Source organism: Pistacia vera, unplaced genomic scaffold, assembly GCF_008641045.1.
Source record: "Pistacia vera cultivar Batoury unplaced genomic scaffold, PisVer_v2 Contig284, whole genome shotgun sequence".
Lineage (NCBI taxonomy): Eukaryota > Viridiplantae > Streptophyta > Magnoliopsida > Sapindales > Anacardiaceae > Pistacia > Pistacia vera.
Window position 1 is genome coordinate 678,475 of NW_022196095.1, and position 21,571 is coordinate 700,045.

General features: G+C 33.3%; 1 protein-coding gene across 4 annotated transcripts; it reads right to left on the reverse strand.

Moving 5' to 3' along the window:
- Window positions 1–15,405: 15,405 nt before the first annotated feature.
- LOC116134324 (polygalacturonase-like) lies at window positions 15,406–20,543 on the reverse strand. 4 transcript variants are annotated; one of them, XM_031420011.1, is made up of 6 exons: window positions 20,441–20,543; window positions 19,635–19,881; window positions 17,165–17,214; window positions 16,918–16,961; window positions 16,585–16,814; window positions 15,406–15,447 (listed from the first exon to the last, which is right to left on the reverse strand). In XM_031420011.1, exons 1-5 carry the CDS (start codon window positions 20,523–20,525, stop codon window positions 16,605–16,607), a joined length of 636 nt encoding a protein of 211 aa, XP_031275871.1. In that variant the 5' UTR covers window positions 20,526–20,543; the 3' UTR covers window positions 15,406–15,447; window positions 16,585–16,604. The 4 variants fall into 4 exon arrangements, with proteins under 4 accessions (XP_031275871.1, XP_031275873.1, XP_031275872.1 ...); XM_031420013.1 differs by lacking the exon at window positions 15,406–15,447 and having other exon boundaries at window positions 16,494–16,814; window positions 19,635–19,875; window positions 20,441–20,530; XM_031420012.1 differs by lacking the exon at window positions 15,406–15,447 and having other exon boundaries at window positions 16,500–16,814; window positions 17,165–17,211.
- Window positions 20,544–21,571: the final 1,028 nt, after the last annotated feature.

A 21,571-nucleotide genomic window follows, 5' to 3' on the forward strand; every position in this document is an offset into this window, starting at 1 on the left:
GATTATAGTCATGTTCTTCAAAGATAATTTTGTCCGAAAGGAAGTCAAAAACTGAAATATTTTTATTTTTTACAGTATATGTGGATGCTTTATCGTTCTTTATCACGAAATCAGAAAATTTATTTTATTAATATGTTTGATTGATTCGATTACAGAAAACTAAAAGTGAAAGTCCATATATCCATCTACTAGTTCTACGCTTATTGACAATTTTTTTGAGGAAGAAACTTGTCTCGTAGCTCTGCAACATCAATCTGGTTAAAGTGAGTCTCAGGAATCCAGTTGCCAGTCTTTGGATCTCTCATCCAGATCACGTCCTTCCTCTCCATACATGGAACCTCCGTCATTTTTCCTGTTACTACGGAGGCTGCTGGCGGCTGCACAACTTTCACATTCTCTGCGGCTAACGCATACGATTGCTTGCTACTCACAGAAGTTAAAAAAATAAAAACAATCAGATCACGAGATAATCCAAGATTATATTTGTGCTGATGTGGCTTATGATTTGCCATGGTGAAAGTCAGCTCTTATTATAAAGAGTCAAAGAAGCAATGCGGCGTCGTTTTGTCCTGGACCAATTTGTTTATCGTGTCCTTCGATCCTTGACTCTTGCTAAGCCTCTCATCTCTAGCTTGGCCTCACAAAACACATGACCGAAGAATCTTCTGGATTGTTTGCCCATCTCAGGATTATGGAGAAATCAAAGACAGGTAGAGGCTGATTTAGAGAAGGATGTTTGTGTATTTAAGTGTGATTGCTGTAGAAGAGGAGGTAGATCTCAATTGCAAAACTTAGAGTTTTCAATTTGGATGTGTTCCTTCCTTCGTATTCTTCTTTGTTCTTTATTCATCCATTGTACTTTTTGGTGATTGAGTAATGAAAATACCATATTGTGAGCCTTAGAGAGTGGATGTAAGCTGCAAAGCCGAACCACTATAATCTACCGTACTCTATGTTCTTCTTTGCTTGCTTATTTCTTTCTTTTTTATTAATCAATTAGTCTATTGATTGTGTCATTCGGGCTGAAAACGTTAATTAGTAAACCCTTATGATCCTAACAAATTGGTATCAAAGCTTGGTTCAGGGCTTCGTTAGGGTTTTACTAATTTACTCTTGTTTCAATGTAGCTTAGAAGTCTACTGCTCAGTTCTCTTTTTCATTGCGTCTGTATACTAATCTGTTTGTCAACTCTCTAAGAAAAATATGTTAACTAAATTTGAGCTTGAAAAGTTTACAGATGAAAATGATTTTGGCTTGTGGAAAATGAAAATAGAAACAGCGCTGATCAAAGAAGGCTTGGCCTCAGCACTAAAAGGAGAAGAAGCATTGCCTGAAACATTGATTGTTACCGAAAAACAAGACATGTTTAACAAAGCTAAGAGCTCACTGATCCTCATTAAACTAAATAATTAATATAAGTATAATGTCCTATGATTAAGAATATTGACCATATCAATGTCTTAATTATAGTATATTCTAACAAATCCTATAATTTAAGAATAAATTATATCTTAATTATAGGATATTCTAGCAAAATTGAGACAAAAATTTTGAATCATAAATATCTTGTAATCCAATAAATCTGAGAATTAGTTTGGATTAAAAGTGCTGAGGTCTTTCAGAATGTGAAGCTGAAACTGAAGCCCATTGTGTAGACAATCAATTGCTGCAATATATTGAGCCATAATCTGAACTCTTTTCTGAGATTGGGATTGAATTGGACCATCTATTGTCTTGTGTAATATTTGGAGTCTGGTTCATTTAATTTATTTAGTTATAAAAAGAAAGCTTATACAAAATTATAAACATTATCAAATTTCTTTTAACTATAAAAAATACTTATAAGATTTAAATTAAGCTATTTTAATTTTATGTTAATAATTTATTTTGTAAACTCTTTGACTTTATATTTTTTTATATTAAAGTTCTTTTTTATAGTTTAATTGTAGAATCCTATTTTCATTTTCCTAGTCCAACTAATATATTTTACGTAAAAACTCTATTTTAATAAACTTTACTTCAATAAGCTCTACTTTTATTAAAAAAATAAACTTTTTTTTTTTTTTTTAGCGTGAGTTTTTTTCAAATTTAAAAAACACAAAGAGAAATGTGATATTTAAAATAATATGATACAAATTTATGTTACATAAAACTATTCATTATTTATTATTTTATCAGCCGTATATATTCAGTTAATCTTTTTGTATAAAAGAAAAAAGTAGTAATGTTTTTTTCCTTTTCAATACGTTAATGTCTATTAAAAAAACAAAAGTTACATTAAACTGTTGCCGTCTTTAGAGCATATGATTTCATGCCTTTTAGTTGTTAGTGTCGTCATCATCATCCAATAAATTTTCCTCCAAACAATCCTGAATTAATTTGTCAATGTCACAACTCCAGACAATTCCGTACGAAAAAGGATCCTTGTCAAAATATACGGCATCACCCCTTCTGGACTTAACCCAACTGTATCCATTAAATCCACCATCAGTACTACCACCTCCCGCGGAAACATTGAAACTAGGGGTGATCGAGAAAATAGATTCTACCCAGAACTGAGTAAGAACCGGAACCGGCCCTCACTGGAGTAGAAACTTCCAATATTTCCATTGTCAAAACTGTTTCCATCTGCAAAGTTTCCGAACCCAATATTTGTATTTAGGGTGTTTAAAACCGGTTAACCGTTTTCTTGAATTGAAATGGTTTTTTGGTTTATGAATTTTCTTAAATTGAAACCGAACCGATTTATGGGAAAATCGATTTTCCAGTTAACCGGTTTTCCCCTTTAAGGCTTAAACTTTTTTTTTTAAACTTTTTCCTGATTTAAATTATAAACATCGATAATATATATCCAAATTAAAATTAAACATTCATACATATGTAATGGGGATTTAGATTTAGGGATTTTTTTTTAAATTTTAATTTAATATATATATATATATAAAATATTGTAAACCGGTTAATAAAACCGGTTTCGACTAACTGGTTTGCTTTTTCTCCAAACCGGTAACCAAACTGAAAACACTATTTTGCAATTTCGATGAACCGAAACCACACCAGTTTTTCAGTTAACCGAAAATTTAGTTTGGTTTTTGCATTTTTCTGAACACCTTTATCTTGTACACTTTCAACATCACCACCACCACCAACAACACCATAATTTCTGTTGTTAAAACCTCCGATTTTTCCACCACCATAGTTGCCAGCTCCCTTGTAACTAGTATATCTGCCACCAAAACTACTGGGGTAATTTCCTCCAGTTCCATCGTTGTCATTGTTAGTAAGGTCTGTTAGTTGACTAACTATTGACTGTTAGTAAGTTACTATTATGTTAAACTACTGTGAGCTTGTAGCTTGTAGCTACTCCACTTGTATAAATGTAAAACAATACTATACTTTCTCATTAATAAGAAAAAAGATTACACTTGAGTTTGTTCAAGATTTTTCTTTCTTTTTCTTTTAGTTCTATCAACTATAGCTCAAAGCTCTACATGATATCAGAGCCTACGACCAACATCAAAATGGGTAAAGTTCCTGGTTTTTCTTCTATCTTTAATAAATCTAGTAGAAGTTCAAGCTCCAAAGGCCCAGTTGGATCAATTAGCTTCTTAAACTCTAATCCGATGTCTTCATCAAATTACCTATCATTTCACCCAAATTAGCGAGAGATAATCACTGATTAGGGAAATCACAAATCTTATTCGCAGTTAGTTCACATGATCTCGAAGAGCACCTCATTGGATTGAATCCTTGTCCTACTCAATTTGTTCAAACACAATCAGAAGAATCGAGCTCGGAATCAACTACAAAACCTATTCTAGAATATGTAATTTGGAAGATTGCACAATCATTTTTGTTTAAATTTCAAGTGTGACAACTCTCTGTCGAAGTGGCCACTTTCAATTAAATCCGTTTTCCATTATATCATGTGGGCACTTCAGAGTCTGAGTGGTCATATGCATATGACAGATATTTTGCATAACACGTATTGCATTTTGTTATTCCGTGAATTGTTTTTATTCTCTTTTGAGATATTGCTTGTGGTCCACGACACTTGTCATTTCTTCATACAATGTGTTGGAATGTTTGTTTGCAATTGTTGGTGGTCCCAACAAAGATTGGAATAAACTTTTTCATAAAGGTAAAAGCATAAAGTATCTTTTTGGCCACCTATCACCTTGCAATGGAGCCCAAGTTTTCTATATATTTGTTTTCTATATATTTGTTTTCTCTAATGCAATTCTGTTTAAGCCTAAATATTCCTCTGATAATACACTGAAAATTCCTTGAGGTTTCTTTTGTTTTGAATCAGGTTTCATATGCCTTAGCTAGGCTTACAAATACCTTGGATAAACCTTGTTTACTTGTTAATGGCTAGAATGTGGTTTTCAGTTGGTGATGCTTGATGGGATTTCAAGCTTTTGGAGCTGAAGTGCATCTTTGTTGTTGTACGTTGAGAGGAGCTCAAGGCTGACCAGGTGGTCTCATTGATGTGGAGCTTGCTACGATAGTTCGAGGTTGATAAGAGCTTGAAAATACACATTTACTTAGTGGTTTATGGGGATTATTTGTGAGAAATTAGGCTTACCTTGGTAAAGTTGCTTAATATTTTCATAATTGTCTTTTATGGGATCACAGGTGTGTTTAAGTGTTTTTAAGGTTATTAATGCTAAATGTTATGCTTGGATCGAGAATCATGTCAAAAACTGAATGAGTGACGAGTAGAAGGAAACGGATCGAGAATCGGAGTTGAATTGAAGAAGTTATGGAGCTTTGAAGTAAAGAGGAGATTCTAAATCACGCTCCAGTTTGAGCGCACCTTGGTGCTTCAACAATAACTTGAGCTATAGACCTCAGCTTAAGACGATTCTTTGACTTTTGGAAATCTGATTAAAAAGGCTACATTTCATATGTTTATCACTTCTCCAGATTCCATCGTTATCATGCTAAAAAATCACTATTTCTGGAGTGCTGAGGAATGATGCGAGATTTAAACTAAAGAAGAAGAAGTTACCACTATGCCGCAACACACTTTGTTCATAATCGACCGCACCGTAGCACGGTGTAAACTCCCCTGGTGTGCTTTATCTTGGTTCATGAATGTCTGGTTTGTAATGATGATAAATGAACACTAAAATCAACTTAGCAACCCATTCTGCTTAGGTTTAATCTACTTAGCAAGTGATTAAAACTTTTAGAATTAAGGCTAGAAAGAGCTAATGTAATGAGGCATTGTGCTATTAATGCTGACTTTCATGGAATTAATGCAAATATTACAAATCTTTTCAACTGATATTACTACTAAGAAGTCTCAATCTAAATCCTCACAATACATTATGGGTCAATCTTAGTTTAATGCTATGCAAGTACATGTTCCTTAGTCTCAGAATGTTACTTCTCAGCACTTTGTCACTGGTTACAATCAAAATCAACCAATGAACATTGCTCCTCAGAGTCAGTTCTACTTTCAACCCTTTTTTGGAGGTTTTATTGGTGGTAGAGAAGGAGGTAGAAGCAAGTTTATTTACCAAATGCGTGGGAAAACTAGTCACCTGGCACTAAACTGTTATCATCGATTTGATGTCAATTTACTACTAGAAACAACTTCTTGGCCAAGAATAGTTATCCATCATAAGATTCCTTTCAAAGTCCTCATTATGCTTCTAGTCTTTCTGGTTTTCCATAGCACTCTCAAGGATTTCCTTTAGGTCCACAGACGAATTCACGAGCTACTTTTACTCGATTTTATTCCAATTTTGGACAACAGTTTTTCATTTTTGGAAAACCAGTTTTTAGATACGATCCTCAAAGTTTATGTGAAAAATTAGAAAATGAAAATAAAATGTTGTTTTCTCAGTTTTCTAGAGCTTTAAAATTATAAATTAATTTTTGGATATTATATCAAACAGAAGCTATTGAAAAGCGTAACCAAGAGTACCTTAGAAGAAGCGTGATTGCATCAAAGAAACCTTGGAGCATGCCAGTTCAGAGAAATTCATTTTCGTTTTCACCTCCAATCATGAAGAAATGCAGGTCCTGGACAAACTTATAAACAACAATGTTGTTCTAAAACATTGCAATCTCTTGTTGGAGTTTTATAAGATTTCTTCCTAAGTTTATTATTATGCCTAATGCTTTTTGATCTCAAGAATATATGAATTGAATAAACAATGGACTAGGTTGAGATCGAAGATGATACTTAGTCGGTCTACTAGTAAAACCATAGGTTGAGTGAACGCTAGAGATAGGTTACCAACTTGTAAGGTTTTGGTAAACTCCATAAAGCGTAATGATCTCCATTGCTTAAATCTGATTAGAGATAATTCGGGTTAATAATTAGGGGTTAATTTGATAATTGTTCGAGAGAGTTATTGAATTTAGGGAGTTTGACATGTAGGAAGAGTTAATAATTAGCATAAGTGATCAATGCATATGAATAAGGTTGGTGTCAAACCTTTGTCTTAGGTCTAGTCATCTTGCATTAAACCCAAAGTTTTATTTAGTTGTTCCCTTTTCATCTCTTTAATTTCAATTGTTATTTTTTTAATTAATTTAGGTTTTCCTTAATTGATACAATTTGAATTAATCAAATAGTAATTAATAGTTTAATTGGTAATTGATATAGTATTCCCCTAGGTTGATATCCGTATTCATACACTTTATTACTTGACGATTCATACACTTGAGAAAATCACAAACGAAGTTTGACCAAATGGTAGTTTGAAGTTGCAACAACATGGAGTGTTCTTGCAACTGATGCTTAACTTTTCTTTGTAATTGAACTATAAATGGTTACCACATGGTTGGCTTCATCTAGACTTGGTCCCATGAATGTAGGCATTATGCCGAACCGTTAAACCCCTAGGAAGTAATCAAAGAGCTTGTTTTGGTTATCAAGAAAGTAAGGAGAAATAGGTTGTTAGAGCTTGTTAATAACCATAACCAATTTAGTGAAGAATAGAAGATTTTATCCTTGTATCTGTGATCAATTCTCTGAACCAATTCAAAAATTATACATTTGGTTGGATATTTAAATAATATTGATTTCTCCTTAATTTTTAGTTGATTATAATTGCTTTCTTTTATTTCACTTCGAAATTTCAAGACCCCCCTTTTTCTTTGCTTTAATTTTCATTAAAATAAATCTACCGAATCTCTGTGGATACGACCTTACTCATCACTGTTACAATTTATATTTTTTTGAGAGTGAGAATTTTATTATTTGTTGGATTCGACACCCACCAACAATCAGAAGAATCGAGCTTGGAATCAACTACAAAACCTAATCCAGAATATGTAATTTGGAAGAAAATTGATAAGCTTTTAGTAAATTGGTTACTTGCCTGAATTTCAAAATGAATGTTTGTTGTAATCTCAAAATGTCAGTATGCTGTTGATATTTGGCTCACTTTGGAAAAAGGAGATTGTTACTGAATCTCGAGCAAGAACTCTACATGTTAAGAGTTTGTTATAGAATACAAAAAAGAACAATTTAAGTATTTATGCATATTTTGTCAAAATGAAAAGCTTTGCTGAAAGTCTATCAGCAACTAGAGTAGTTGTCCCTAATGAAGAATTGTTAAACTACATCCTAGATGGACTCGAGTCTAAATTTGATGTTGTTGTTGTGAACATAACCACTCAATTGGAGTCTAGACTTGAACCTATTTCAGTACAAGAAGCGTAGATTATACTACAATTGTTTGAATTTATAAGTTATTTGTCAACTTATGATTCTAGTGTGGTAACACTAGTCATGGTATGAGCACTTCACTTTAAAGATTGCACAATCATTTTTGTTTAAATTTCAAGTGTGACGACTCTGTCGAAGTGGCCACTTTCAATTAAATCTGTTTTCCATTATATCATGTGGGCACTTTAGAGTTTGAGTGGTCATATGCATATGGCAGATATTTTACATAACAAGAATTGCATTTTGAAATTCCGTGAACTGTTTTTATTCTCTTTTGAGATATTGCTTGTGGTCCATGTCACTTGTAATTTCTTTATGCAATGTGCTAGAATGTTTGTTTGCAATTGTTGGTGGTCCCAACAAAGATTGGAATAAACTTTTTCATAAAGGTAAAAGCATAAAGTATCTTTTTGGCCACCTATCACCTTGCATTGGAGCCCAAGTTTTTTATATATTTGTTTTCTCCAATGCAATTATTTTAAACCTAAATATTCCTCTGATAATACTCTGAAAATTCCTTGAGGTTTCTTTTGTTTTGAATCAGGTTTCATATGCCTTAGATAGGCTTACAAATACCTTGGATAAACCTTGTTTATTTATTCATGGCTAGAATGTGGTTTTCTATTGGTGATGCTTGATGGGATTTCAAGCTTTTAGAGCTAAAGTGTGTCTTCGTTGTTGTACGTTGAAAGGAGCTCAAGGATGACCAGGTGGTCTCGTTGATGTGGAGCTTGCTATGGTAGTTTGAAGTTGATAAGAGCTTGAAAATACACATTTACTTAGTAGTTTATGGGGATTATTTGTGAGAAATTAGGCTTACTTTGGTAAAGTTGCTTAATATTTTCATAATTATCTTTTTATGAGATTACAGGTGTGTTTGAGTATTTTTAAGGTTATTAGTGCTAAATGTTATGCTTGGATGAAGAATCATGTCGACAATGGAATGAATGACGAGTAGAAGCAAACGGATCGAGAATCGGAGTTTAATTGAAGAAGTTATGGAGCTTTGAAGTAAAGAGGAGATTCTAGATTACGCACTAGTTTGAGCACGCCTTGGTGTTTCAACAATAACTTGAGCTGTAGACCTCAGCTTAAGACTATGCTTTAATTGTTGGAAATCTGATTAAAATGGCTACATTTCATATGTTTACCACTTCTCCAGATTCCATCGTTATCATGCTCAAAAATCACAATTTCTGGAATGTTGAGGAATGATGCGAGATTTAAACTAAAGAAGAAGAAGTTATCATTGTGTCGCAACACACTTTGTCTAGAATTGACCGCGTCGTAGCATAGAGTTGGGGCACAGTCACAATAGTTAGGATTTTTTCTTCTGTTTTTTATTAGGAAAATAGGGTTAAGAGTCATAAACTAAATATAATTAAGGAAAATAATGCTCTAACCCTTGTGGAATATAAATAAAAGTTTTTTAGCATTATTTTGGGGATTCTTTGGGGAGAATTAGAAGAGGCTAATGCAAAAGAAGATCAAAGTGACAAAATTTCTGGAGCTTTTGATTTGCAATATAGAGAAGTCTTCTTATTTCTTTCTTGAACTCATGTTTCTTATTTTAATAAAAATGATTGTTTCTTTCATGTTGATTATGAATTGAATTTATTCTCTAGGGCTAAGATGTAACCCAATCTCTTGATTATGTGTTACTTTATTTATGTTGATTTTTATTAAGATTTCTTCCTAAGTTTTATTATTATGCCTAATGCTTTTGATTCTCAAGAATATATGAATTGAATAAACTAATGGACTAGGTTGAGATCGAGAGATGATACTTAGTCGGTCTACAGTAGTAAAACCATAGGTTGAGTGAACTCTAGAGATAAGTTATCGCGACTTGTGAGGTTTTGGTAAACTCCATAAAGCGTAATGATCTCCAATTGCTTAAATCTGATTAGAGATAATTCGGGTTAATAATTAGGGGTTAATTTGATAATTGTTCGAGAGAAAGTTATTGAAAATTTAGGGAGTTTGACATGTAGGAAGAGTTTAATGAAATTAGCATAAGTGATCAATGCATATGAATAAGAGTTGGTGTCAAACCTTTGTCTTAGGTCTAGTCATCTTGCATTAAACCCAAAGTTTTATTTAGTTGTTCCCTTTTCAGTTCTCTTTTAATTTCAATTGTTATTTTTTTAATTAATTTAGGTTTTCCTTAATTGATACAATTTGAATTAATCAAATAGTAATATAATAGTTTAATTTGGTAATTGATAATAGTAATTCCCCTAGGTTCGATATCCGTATTCATACACTTTATTACTTGTACGATTTCATACACTTGAGAAAATCACAAACAGAAGTTTGACCAAATGGTAGAGTTTGAAGAGTTGCAACAACATGGAGTGTTCTTGCAACTGATGCTTAACTTTGTCTTTGTAATTGAACTATAAATGGTTACCACAGTGGATTGGCTTCATCTAGACTTGGTCCCATGAATGTAGGCATTATGCCGAACCGTGTAAAATCCCCTAGTGTGCTTTATTTTGGTTCATGAATGTCTGGTTTGTAATGGTGATGAATGAACACTAAAATCAACTTAGCAACCCATTCTACTTAGGTTTAATCTACTTGGTAAGTGATTAAAACTTTTAGAATTAAGGCTAGAAAGAGCTAATGTAATGATGCATTGTGCTATTAATGTTGACTTTCATGGAATTAATGCAAATATTACAAATCTTTTCAACTGATATTACTACTAAGAAGTCTTAATCTAAACCCTCACAATACAGTATGGGTCAATCTCAGTTTAATGCTATGCAAGTACATGTTCCTTAGTCTCAGAATGTTACTTCTCAACACTTTGTCTCTGGTTACAATCAAAATCAACCAATGAACATTGCTTCTCAGAGTCAGTTCTACTCTCAACCCTTTTTTGGAGGTTTTATTGGTGGTGGAGAAGGAGGTAGAAGCAAGTTTATTCACCAAATGTGTGGGAAAACTAGTCACCTATTACCAAACTGTTATCATCGATTTGATGTCAATTTACTACTAGAAACAATTTCTTGGCCAAGAATAGTTATCCATCATTAGATTCCTTTCAAGGTCCCCATTATGCTTCTGGTCTTTCTGTGTGTGCTCTCAAGGATTTCCTTTAGGTCCAAAGACGAATTCACGAGCTACTTTAACTCCTCCACTTTATTCCAATTTTGGACAACAATTTTTCATTTTTTGAAAACCAGTTTTCAGATACGATCCTCAGAGTTTATGTGAAAAATTAGATAATGAAAATAAAAAGTTGTTTTCTCAGTTTTCTACAGCTTTAAAATTATAAATTAATTTTTGAATATTATATCAAACAGAAACTATTGAAAAGCATAACCAAGAGTACCTTAGAAGAAGCGTGATTGCATCAAAGAAACCTTGGAGCATGCCGGTTAAGAGAAATTCATTTTCGTTTTCAACCTCCAATCACGAAAAAGTGCAGGTCTTGGACAAACTTATAGACAACAATGTTGTTCTAAAACATTGCAATCTCAGCTGCATATGAACACATATATATACATTTCAATTGTCGTTAAACGCTAAAAAAAAAAAAATTCAGTAGAACATTATCACATCTAAGACTGCAAAATTCTGTTTTTAGTGTTACATATAGACATTCCAACTGAACATTTGTCTTGAGAGTCTTTATGAACACATTTTTCGAAAGCTAACTTATCACCATTTGTTGGCCAATCATATGAGAAATACTTCACGGCAACTCGCTTTCCTTCAGAGTCGAGAAGAAGAATGTTCTTCACCGAATGGCAGCAATCATATAGAATATTAAAACGAATCGGGCCATTAGAATAGAACAATAGCTCAAAATTATACGATGGATGAACTTGTTTTGAAATCCTTTATATCAAATACAGAAACATACTATAACCCCAAACTAAATCTAAGTCTGAGTTATGTTTGTAATCAAAGAAAGACGTACGATTAACCGTTATATTTACAACCAAAAAAAAAAAAAAAAATTATAACCCATCAAAGAGATTATGGAGTTTAAATCATGCAATAAAGAATCATCCCTCGATGATTCAATTAGAAATTTTTAAGAATTTCTAAAATTTAATCCAACAAAAATTACATTGTATGACAATAAACCCTAATTTACCAATTAATTAGTATAACCATTTAAAATCAAATAAATTTCATGTGATTCAAATTCATTTAAAATTTGGTCAATAAATCTTACAATTTTCTTTCAAAAAAAAATTGAGGTATTTATATCAAATTGAATTTTTTTTCTCTATTATTATTATTTCATTGTAACAAAGCATCTAAAAAAAAAGTAAACAGAATAGAGCTATTTCAGATCAAATCTCAACAACACAAATCAAAAGCCATACTGTTTCAACAATGTTTGGTTGCCTAGAATATAATCTAGAATCCCATGTTTAAGTTTTCTTGGTTGTTTAAAGAAACGAGGATTTATGAGACATAAATAAATCTCCAAATTCTTTGCCTTTCTTATATTTCCTCTTCGACAAAACAGAGTACATAAAAACAGAGCATATACAAACAGAGCCTCTATGAAGAAATTGAATGGATCAAAATAAGAAAGAGAGACTCACATTAGAGGCAGAGAAGTGAGCCATTTTTGATAAAGTTTTGAGTGAGAAGATGAAACAGCGTTTGTTGTTAGCTTGCTGGAGCGCTATTTATATGTAATTAGGTAAAGGGTAGTTTTGTCATAAGTGATGAAGGGTAAGAAGGTAAAATCCAGTTAGAATATTGGATAAATATCGATATATTGGTTCAGGTAATTATCATGGGAGAAGAGGTAGCCGATATACCTGCAATAGTGGAAAGGATATCTGCTTTGCCAGAGCCAATTTTACGGCACATCCTGTCATTCCTTTCATTCAAACAAGTTTCTTAAACTAGTATTGTGTCCACAACATGGGAAAAATCCTGGCATACATTCCTGGTTTTGGAGTTTGAACTTACTTCAATGTGTGGAGAAAACACGTATGAACCGGCGCACAATGAGAATAAGAAATGGATTGTTCATCCACCAAAGAGTTGAATATGCTATAGGATGTCATGTCAAAGAGTTGGAATATGATATGCCCTCTTGTTTCTGCTGACTTGCAGTACAGTTTGCCTCAAATGGTTTTATGTGCTGAATCAGTAGTTGAGAATATACTTGCTGGATGTCCTTTGATAAAGGATCTATGTTTCCAGTATTGTTAAGCTATCGAACTGTGTAACACTGAGGAACTTGAGTGATCTGAGATGGAAGAAGCATTGGGTGTCCATTCAGTTTTTACTGATGTGTGGTGTGCCATACCATGGGAGATGAAGATATCTATGTGTAAGGATATTTATATCTTTAGATTTCTGTACAGCTCCTATAATGGATAAGTGGCTCTGCAACCGAATGTTTTCAATGAGGATTTGGTTGAAGTCGAGTCTGAGACTCCTAATTTGAGTAGTATATTCAACTATAGCGGTGATATAATCTCATTCTCTTTCGGTGGTTCTACTCTGTTCGAGGCTAGCCTTTGTTTCTTCGCAAAGAATATCGACACTCAGTGGTCTAATTCTCTTCGTTTAATGTATCTTGTCAAGAATGTGACCTTTCCGGAGGAATTGAGGCAAACCATATCACCTCTATTTTGCGGTGTAAAGCATTTCAAATTTATAATATATAGACCACCTCCAAGTAGGGGTGTTCAAAAAAATACAAAAACCGAACCGAACCGAAAAACTGGTTCGGTTACGGTTCGAAAAATTCAAAAAACCAAATTTGCGGTTCGGTTACCGGTTCGGGAAAAAATAAAAAAGGGTTAACCGAAACCGGTTTTTTGAACCGGTTTTACAATATATATATATTAAATAAAAATAAATATTATATATTAAATAAAAAATAATAATATTATATATTATATATTAAATAAAAAATAATAATATTTTGAATGTATTGTTAGTAGTGGTCAATGGATATGTATGAATGTCTAATTTTTATTTGGATATGTATTATTTATATTTACAATTTAATTTAGGAAAAACTAAAAAAAATAAGTTTTATAAAAAAAAGGGAAAACCGGTTTTCCCTCCAAACCGGTTTGGTTTCGGTTCGGGAATTTTTCCGAACCGAAAAACCAGTTCGGTTCATTTGAACACCCCTACCTCCAAGTGTTGCAATAAAAAATACACTGGATGGCTTGGTCTGATTTCGTCGCATGCGAAAACTGTGTCAACCTCTGGATAACCCACCCAAACGACTAAAGTCTTGCCATCCTACTACAAGGCTAATGGTTTAGTTTGTTATTTTAACATTCTTTTTTCTATGTTTATTCTTTCTGGTTAAACAAGGTTTTCTTAAATGGTAATCCTTTAGAAAGGAAAACATTGCCCCTGAACACAAAACTTTTTGGTCCTTTGCGCCCATGGAATGGACATAGCTGCTTGTTTCAAAACATATAAGCTTTTTCATTAATGAATATTGACGGATTTGCTCTAGTTCTACAAGAGTAACTAAATATTGGGGAAACTGTTTGAAGAGTTAAAAACACATATGTAATCAATGACAATTGAGCGGGGGTTAAGTAGGGACGGAGCCAGGATTCTATTTTAGTGGGGCCACAAGAAAATTAAAATATATTTTAGATTTGAGAAAAATAAATTAATGGTGGTGATAATGTTGGGATTTTAGGCTACTTTGGTAAATAAAATAAAGGTAGTGATAACACATAGTAGAAGGGTACAAATATAAAAATTTTCCAAGGTCTATGGGGGCATGAGCCCCCACTCACACCGTAGTGGCCCCATCGTTGAGGTTAATTGCAATAATCCTTAAAACAATTGTTATAAGCGTTGTTTTTGACTTTTTAACCCACTTGGATAACGTTTTAGTGATACTTTTTGTTAATTAAAATGAATTGTGGTGCTGTATTCATAGTAACTCTGTAACAGTGTAACACAACACAACCTTACCTCTGTGTTTTAAAAATTGAACCCGACCGACCAGTCTAACTGGGACCCGACAGCTTCTCCGATCCTTATCGTGCTATTGGTTTGCACTTTAAAATATTCATATTTTAAAGTGCAAACCAATAGCACGATATCTGCATAAAATGTACACCATATAGCAAATGGGAAAATGCTCATTTGACATCTTTAGGGTTTTTTAATTATATTGTCTTATTTTGTTTATTGCTTCTTGCATATCCATACGTTGTCATATAACAAAAAAGGATTACATATTTTTCTATTTCTGCACTTGGAGGCTCATTCTTTTTGTAAATTCAATTATGAAATTGACTGAATTACAATTGGAAGACATCCTTAAGAAATTCCCTCATGAAGCTCAGGATTTAAAGTATGCTAATAGTATAAAAACTAGCTTACACATCTCAACTAATCCTTCGAGACCCTGAAACTATCGGCCAAATAAAAACTCTAGTGGTTACCTACATTAACACAGGGATGAATTCAGAACCTCGTAAATAATATGCTTCAAGAGTCCCTATCAAACCATTTTGATATCTCTCATCTACAGTTTTTTTTTTTTTTTTCCTGTGTATGTTGTTGTAACACAATTAACCAATAATAAAGTTAAAGTGAACTCGGTTCTTGGCTTCTCACTATGTCGCGTTTGTATTGCAGCAAGATCTTATTTGCGATTAAGTGACGTTACATGCTTTAAAAGGGGAAAAAAAATTCAAAGAGCTAATTTATTGCCAAGTTGAGTTTTTGTACAATGAGATGAATGACAATAAGAGGGAGATACATTTAGAGCAAAATATTTTATATGTGATGGCAAAACCTAAGGGCTGTAAAAAGAAGGGCCACACTNGAGTTAAAAACACATATGTAATCAATGACAATTGAGCGGGGGTTAAGTAGGGACGGAGCCAGGATTTTATTTCAGTGGGGCCACAAGAAAATTAAAATATATTTTAGATTTGAGAAAAATAAATTAATGGTGGTGATAATGTTGGGATTTTAGGCTACTTTGGTAAATAAAATAAAGGTAGCGATAACACATAATAGTAGAAGGGTACAAATATAAAATTTTTCCAAGGTCTATGGGGGCATGAGCCCCCACTCACCCCGTAGTGGCCCCATCCTTGAGGTTAATTGCAATAATCCTTAAAACAATTGTTATAAGCGGTGTTTTTTACTTTTTAACCCACTTGGATAACGTTTTAGTGATACTTTTTGTTAATTAAAATGAATTGTGGTGCTGTATTCCTAGTAACTCTGTAACACAACGCAACCTTACCTCTCTGTTTTAAAAACTAGACCCGGCCGGCCAATTTGACTGGGACCGTATTGGTTTGCACTTTAAAATACATATTTTAAAGTGCAAACCAATAGCACGATATCTGCATAAAATGTACACCATATAGCAAATGGGAAAATGCTCATATTCTTTTTGTAAATTCATTTATGAAATTGACTGAATTACAATTGGAAGACATCCTTAAGAAATTCCCTCGTGAAGCTCAGGATTTAAAGTATGCTAATAGTATAAAAACTAGTTTACGTGCATCTCAACTAATCCTTCAAGACCTTGAAACTATCGGTCAAATAAAAACTCTAGTGGTTACCTACATTAACACAGGGATGAATTCAGAACCTCGTAAATAATATGCTTCAAGAGTCCCTATCAAGCCATTTTGATATCTCTCATCTACAGTTTTTTTTTTCCTGTGTATGTTGTTGTAACACAATTAACCAATAATAAAGTTAAAGTGAACTCGGTTCTTGGCTTCTCACTATGTCGCGTTTGTATTGCAGCAAGATCTTATTTGCGATTAAGTGACGTTGCATGCTTTAAAAGGGGAAAAAAAATTCAAAGAGCTAATTTATTGCCAAGTTGAGTTTTTGTACAATGAGATGAATGACAATAAGAGGGAGATACATTTAGAGCAAAATATTTTATATGTGATGGCAAAACCTAAGGGCTGTAAAAAGAAGGGCCACACTTGCATTTCCATCCCTCAGGTTCATAATTTGCATACTGAATGCCATAATGGCTCTTCTTGTGCTTGCTGGTGGTGGGAACTTGAATGGCCTCACATGGAATGCACCCATAACACTTGTGCACACAGCTTGGTGGAGTTGACCCTATTTTGGAATACGCTTCTTCATTTATGTTCTTGGTACCCTTCGAATTAAAGAGTTGAATCAGTAAGTATTTATGGTGTTAGCTGCTTGTAATTAATGACACAAGTGGAGAGATGAAGAGAGGGAGATGTAAAATAATAAACCTGTTTTGAGTTCATCTTTGTGTCTGAGTTGAGTGGATTCTGGCCTGTGATATTTGATCAAGCATTCAAGTAAGAAATTGAAAATTTTCTTTTCATGAAGAAGTTTCAAGTTAAAGCCAAACAAAAAAGCCCTTTTGGAGAAGAGGACAAAGGTTGTGATCATTGTGGAGAAAGAGTAAATATGGACGCTTCACTTGACAACAAAACCATGAAAAAGTGTTGCAGTTTTGGGTTAAAATAAGCTAACCTGGTTGATAAGCAGCTGGAGGAAGAGCATCATTAGGAGCAAAAGGCCTGCTGGCAGCAGACACCCAACTCAACATTTGAAAAGTTACAAATAGAAAACAACACAATCTTCCCTTCATTTCTTCAAAACTTCAAGTGATGATGATGATGATGATGATGATGATGATGGTGGTGGTGGTGGTGCTAGTGGTAATTTAGCTAATGATGATGGCAGATAGAAGGAGAGGAGAGTGAGAGAACTTTGAAGTTGAAGCACACACAGAAACACTCTCTTGGGTAGTTATATAATGCCATGCATGATTGCTCAAATATAAGAAGTAAAAAATGAAAACAAAGCTACCAATCAAACTCCCATTTCCCAAAAAGCTAGCCCAGAACCTCTAAAACTTTCTTGGATTTCTCTCTTTTCTTACATTAGCATAGAGGTGGTGGTTGCTTCACAAGCAAAGAAATTCAGGTTTTCTTGTCAAATGGATGAAACCACCAAATCACCTTATGGCTTATCTGTTTCTCCTCTGTACACAAGTCACCTTCTCTTCTCGGCTCTTTCTCTCTCTTTCTCAAATCAATGTAATATCCTACTCTATGGGGTGGTCCCTTTTTGGGGTCTGCAAAACTTGCAACACCACTAATATCAGAAGAAATCTTTGCCTAGACTGCAGTGCATCTTTTTTTTACTCTGCTAGCTTCATTGCTATAAAAGGAAGAAAAACTCTGTAGCAGACTTTCAATTTATTTTATTCAAGCAGGAAAAGCATCCATATCTGATACATTCAGCTCTGCAGAAGGACTTAATGAGTTAGTTAATTAATTAATTATGCTAGGTGAGTCAACTTCTGCAGGTTGGTAAGTGGGGAACACCCTAAGGCTTGGTTATCAAATCTCATCCATTCATTTGAAAATCAACCAAGATCGACAATTAAGAAACTTGGTGGTCCAGACTGTGCATGCTCAATGACTAGTCTCTCCTTTTTTATTATCAGGTTGCACCATAAACTGGCTGCAGATTTAAAGAATGAAGAAGCTAAGAGAATTGTTCAATTACTTAGGTGTGAGCTAAGAAGGTGAAGCATAGAGGCAAAGGTTGAAATGAGGAAATTTGATGGAACCATTCAGTTAGTCTCTCTCTAGCTGGCAAATTTAGGAGCTTTGGTGACATAGGGATGTCAAATTTGAAAAAATACTGGCTTTTGAATTTGTTTCTGCAAATTTTTCATTGATAATTGTGCCTGAGTAGAGTGATTTGATCATTCAATGTGCTGTTGCTGTACTGTGATACGATACCTCAGTCAGTCATTTCTTGTAGCTAAAAAGAGAGTGAGAGTAAGCACAACTTCATTTCTTGGTTATTACAGGAGTGTCGGACAAAAGAGATCATGCTCTTTGAGCATTTTGGCTTATTGAAAGACACTCTTCATCCAAGCACCATTTTGTCCATGCAAATTTCACAATATTAGCTACACGACAGCAATCCAAAACATAAATTCAGCATGGAAAACAAAAACATGTCCTCTACTTTTAGTTGATGGGTAATAACTTTTAGTATTTGAGTTCTAAACATGAACTTGCTAAGGACTCAAACTTACACTGATGCTCTAGGATTTCCTCTTTTTCCTTGTCAATGAATGCTAAAGCAAGTCAAAAAGTTCAAATGAGCCTCACTGCATTCGGATTCAATGAAAGAATTTCACACCAATTAGTCCTTGGAAAAAATTCGTATCCGAAGTTGGATCCAAAATTTTTAAAAAAAAAAAGGAAGATATATATCATATTTGCTTTCTAAGAGGCAAAAATGGTGAGCCACATCATTTAAGATATCAAAATTCATGCGTCGTATTGCTCAAAAATTAAATCTTACGCTTACGTCAAGATGCCGATACGCTTCTTATAAACCAATATCCGCAGCTTTGAACATTTTAACATCAACAAGTGACTAGGGATATATATGCATCAATGCCAAAATTCTTGATTAAAATTTGACATTAAATTTTAGTCTCATTGACAGAAATTACATATATTCACTATGATTGGCACTTGGCAGGGTTCCCCTTCCGCTATTTTACAATCAGAGGACCCGATAAGAGTAAAGGAAATCTGAAGGAATCAAAGCTAATGCAATGGCTTTAAACATGATTTTGAAACATCTCATGACAAAATATTTATTTGCATCATGTATGCAAGTAAATAAACAAAGCCAATATCAAGCAACCTACAAGATTGATTACATCTGAGATTTTAATCTTGACATATCAAGGAAATAAACGACAATCTTAATGAACTACATAACATTTATCTTTCAAGATTCTATCCAATAAGGAAAGTAGCACACGTAAACAAAGAGAAACATACAGTAAATTCTCAGAGAGAACAATTGAAACATAACCTAGAATACATTCTCTTTCATCAAATCAGAACATTTGCATATTTGAAGCATCATCATGAATAAAGCGACCACATAATCCATGACTTACTTTGAAGAAGACTTGTAACTACTAGATTCTTTCTTAGGACGAACTGCTTGGACAAGGGCCTGAATCTCTTCCTTGAATCTTTGAAACACGCCTGGAGCTTTCACTTCATCAACTGGAGTGCTCTCATCAATGTCATCACTAGTCCCATGTGTTTCCTTGGTGTGGCGTGGCGATTTATCATGGTGACCTATAGCTTCAATCTCTTCCTTAGCTCTTTCCAATATGTTTGGTGATTTCACATCTTTTTCTTTCACATATACAAAACAAAAAAAAACTTATAGTCTGTCTCATCACCTACAAAATTTTGCTTCAATGACCATAAATTACTATCAACATTCTTACAATTACAAGACTCAATTTCATGGATCAAAAGATGAGCTTTTTCACTTATGCCTGTGCTAAAGATTGTATTTTTCACTATCCAGACAAAAACACAAAAGAAAATGAAGCAGCATAAACTGAAAACTACACACTAAACAGGTTTGGTATCTTAATGAAGATCACAACAAAAAATTGTATATAATCTACAACTACAAGACTCAATTTCATTGATCAAAAGATGAGATTTTTCACTATTGTCTATACTAAAAATAGCATTTTTCAATATCTAACCAAAATTACAAAGCAAATGAATCAGCATAATATGAAAAATACCCACTAAACAAGATTTTATGAATGAAGATTATAGTACAACAACTAAAAAGAATCAATCTTTCCAGAGTCAGATGATCGATGTCTTAAAAGGAGCTAACTTTAGAGATTAAAACGAAACAAGAAGTGCAGGGCATATAGAAAACAAACCATACCAGATGGAGTGTGTGATGCGTCTGGTTTTGATTCTGCCATTGAAGTTTCTTCAAGAAAAATTTGTGGGTTTGATTCATGAATCATGATTGGGGTTTCATGAAGGAGGAGGAGGTGCCAAAGTGGGCCTAGTGAGGACGCCCAAATTTGGACTTGTTATTGGGCTGGTGATGTTCTGATTGAGCCCATTCTATTCTGGGCTGAGGCCCATCAAAGAGTTGGACTTGAAAATGTTTGGATGAATAATGGAAACAGAAAGTGTAATACTACACAAATTTTTTGTCCAAGTAATGTGTCATCTAAACTGTTACCATATAAAATTGACAAATTATTTGGGATGAATTTTTTAGAATAATATTTTGGAAGTGAAAAGTCTTAGTTAAAACAGATGTATCATGTCGTCCATATACTTCTTTAATGACATCTCACTCTTTATAAGTTCATTTTTTTCTTTTTTTATGTCTGTTTTGTCTAACTAAGAAGATATTTTTTAGATAGAACAGATGTACCACATCACATGTATACTTCTTCAATAACATCTTGCTACCTATACATTCATTTTCTCTCATCCACCAAACTGTTGTTACTAATTTTGAAATAAATGTGTACATAATATACTATTATTAGAGAGATATGAAGATAACGTGGTATGTTTGCTCTACCAAAACTTTATCTAGAATGTTGTTCACATGTTTACTAAAATGAATACAAACTTTATTTCATATTTTTGTAATTAAACCATTGAATATATAGGGATGCCAACTTTTTAATTAGTCAAATCTTAAGAGAGTTTGTCTGTTTAAATTAGACAAAATGGAAAATCATATGTCTCGTTTACATGTGTAAAATCTTGGTCGGTTCTAATAAATATTTAATTTAGCATATTTTAAAATTGTTCAATTACTTATAAATTTTTAGGTAATTGAACAATTTTAAAATATGGACAAAATTGGCCAATCCTTTTACCCTTTAATCTATGCCTTTTAATTAATCTAATTGGATAAGGCCCCTAATGAATATGAAAAATAATACTATAATAAATAATTTGTAATTTGTAATATTATACATTTATATGTTGCATGCTCTTCTAGAGTGATGAGATAATGGGAATGGAATTCCATATGAATACAACT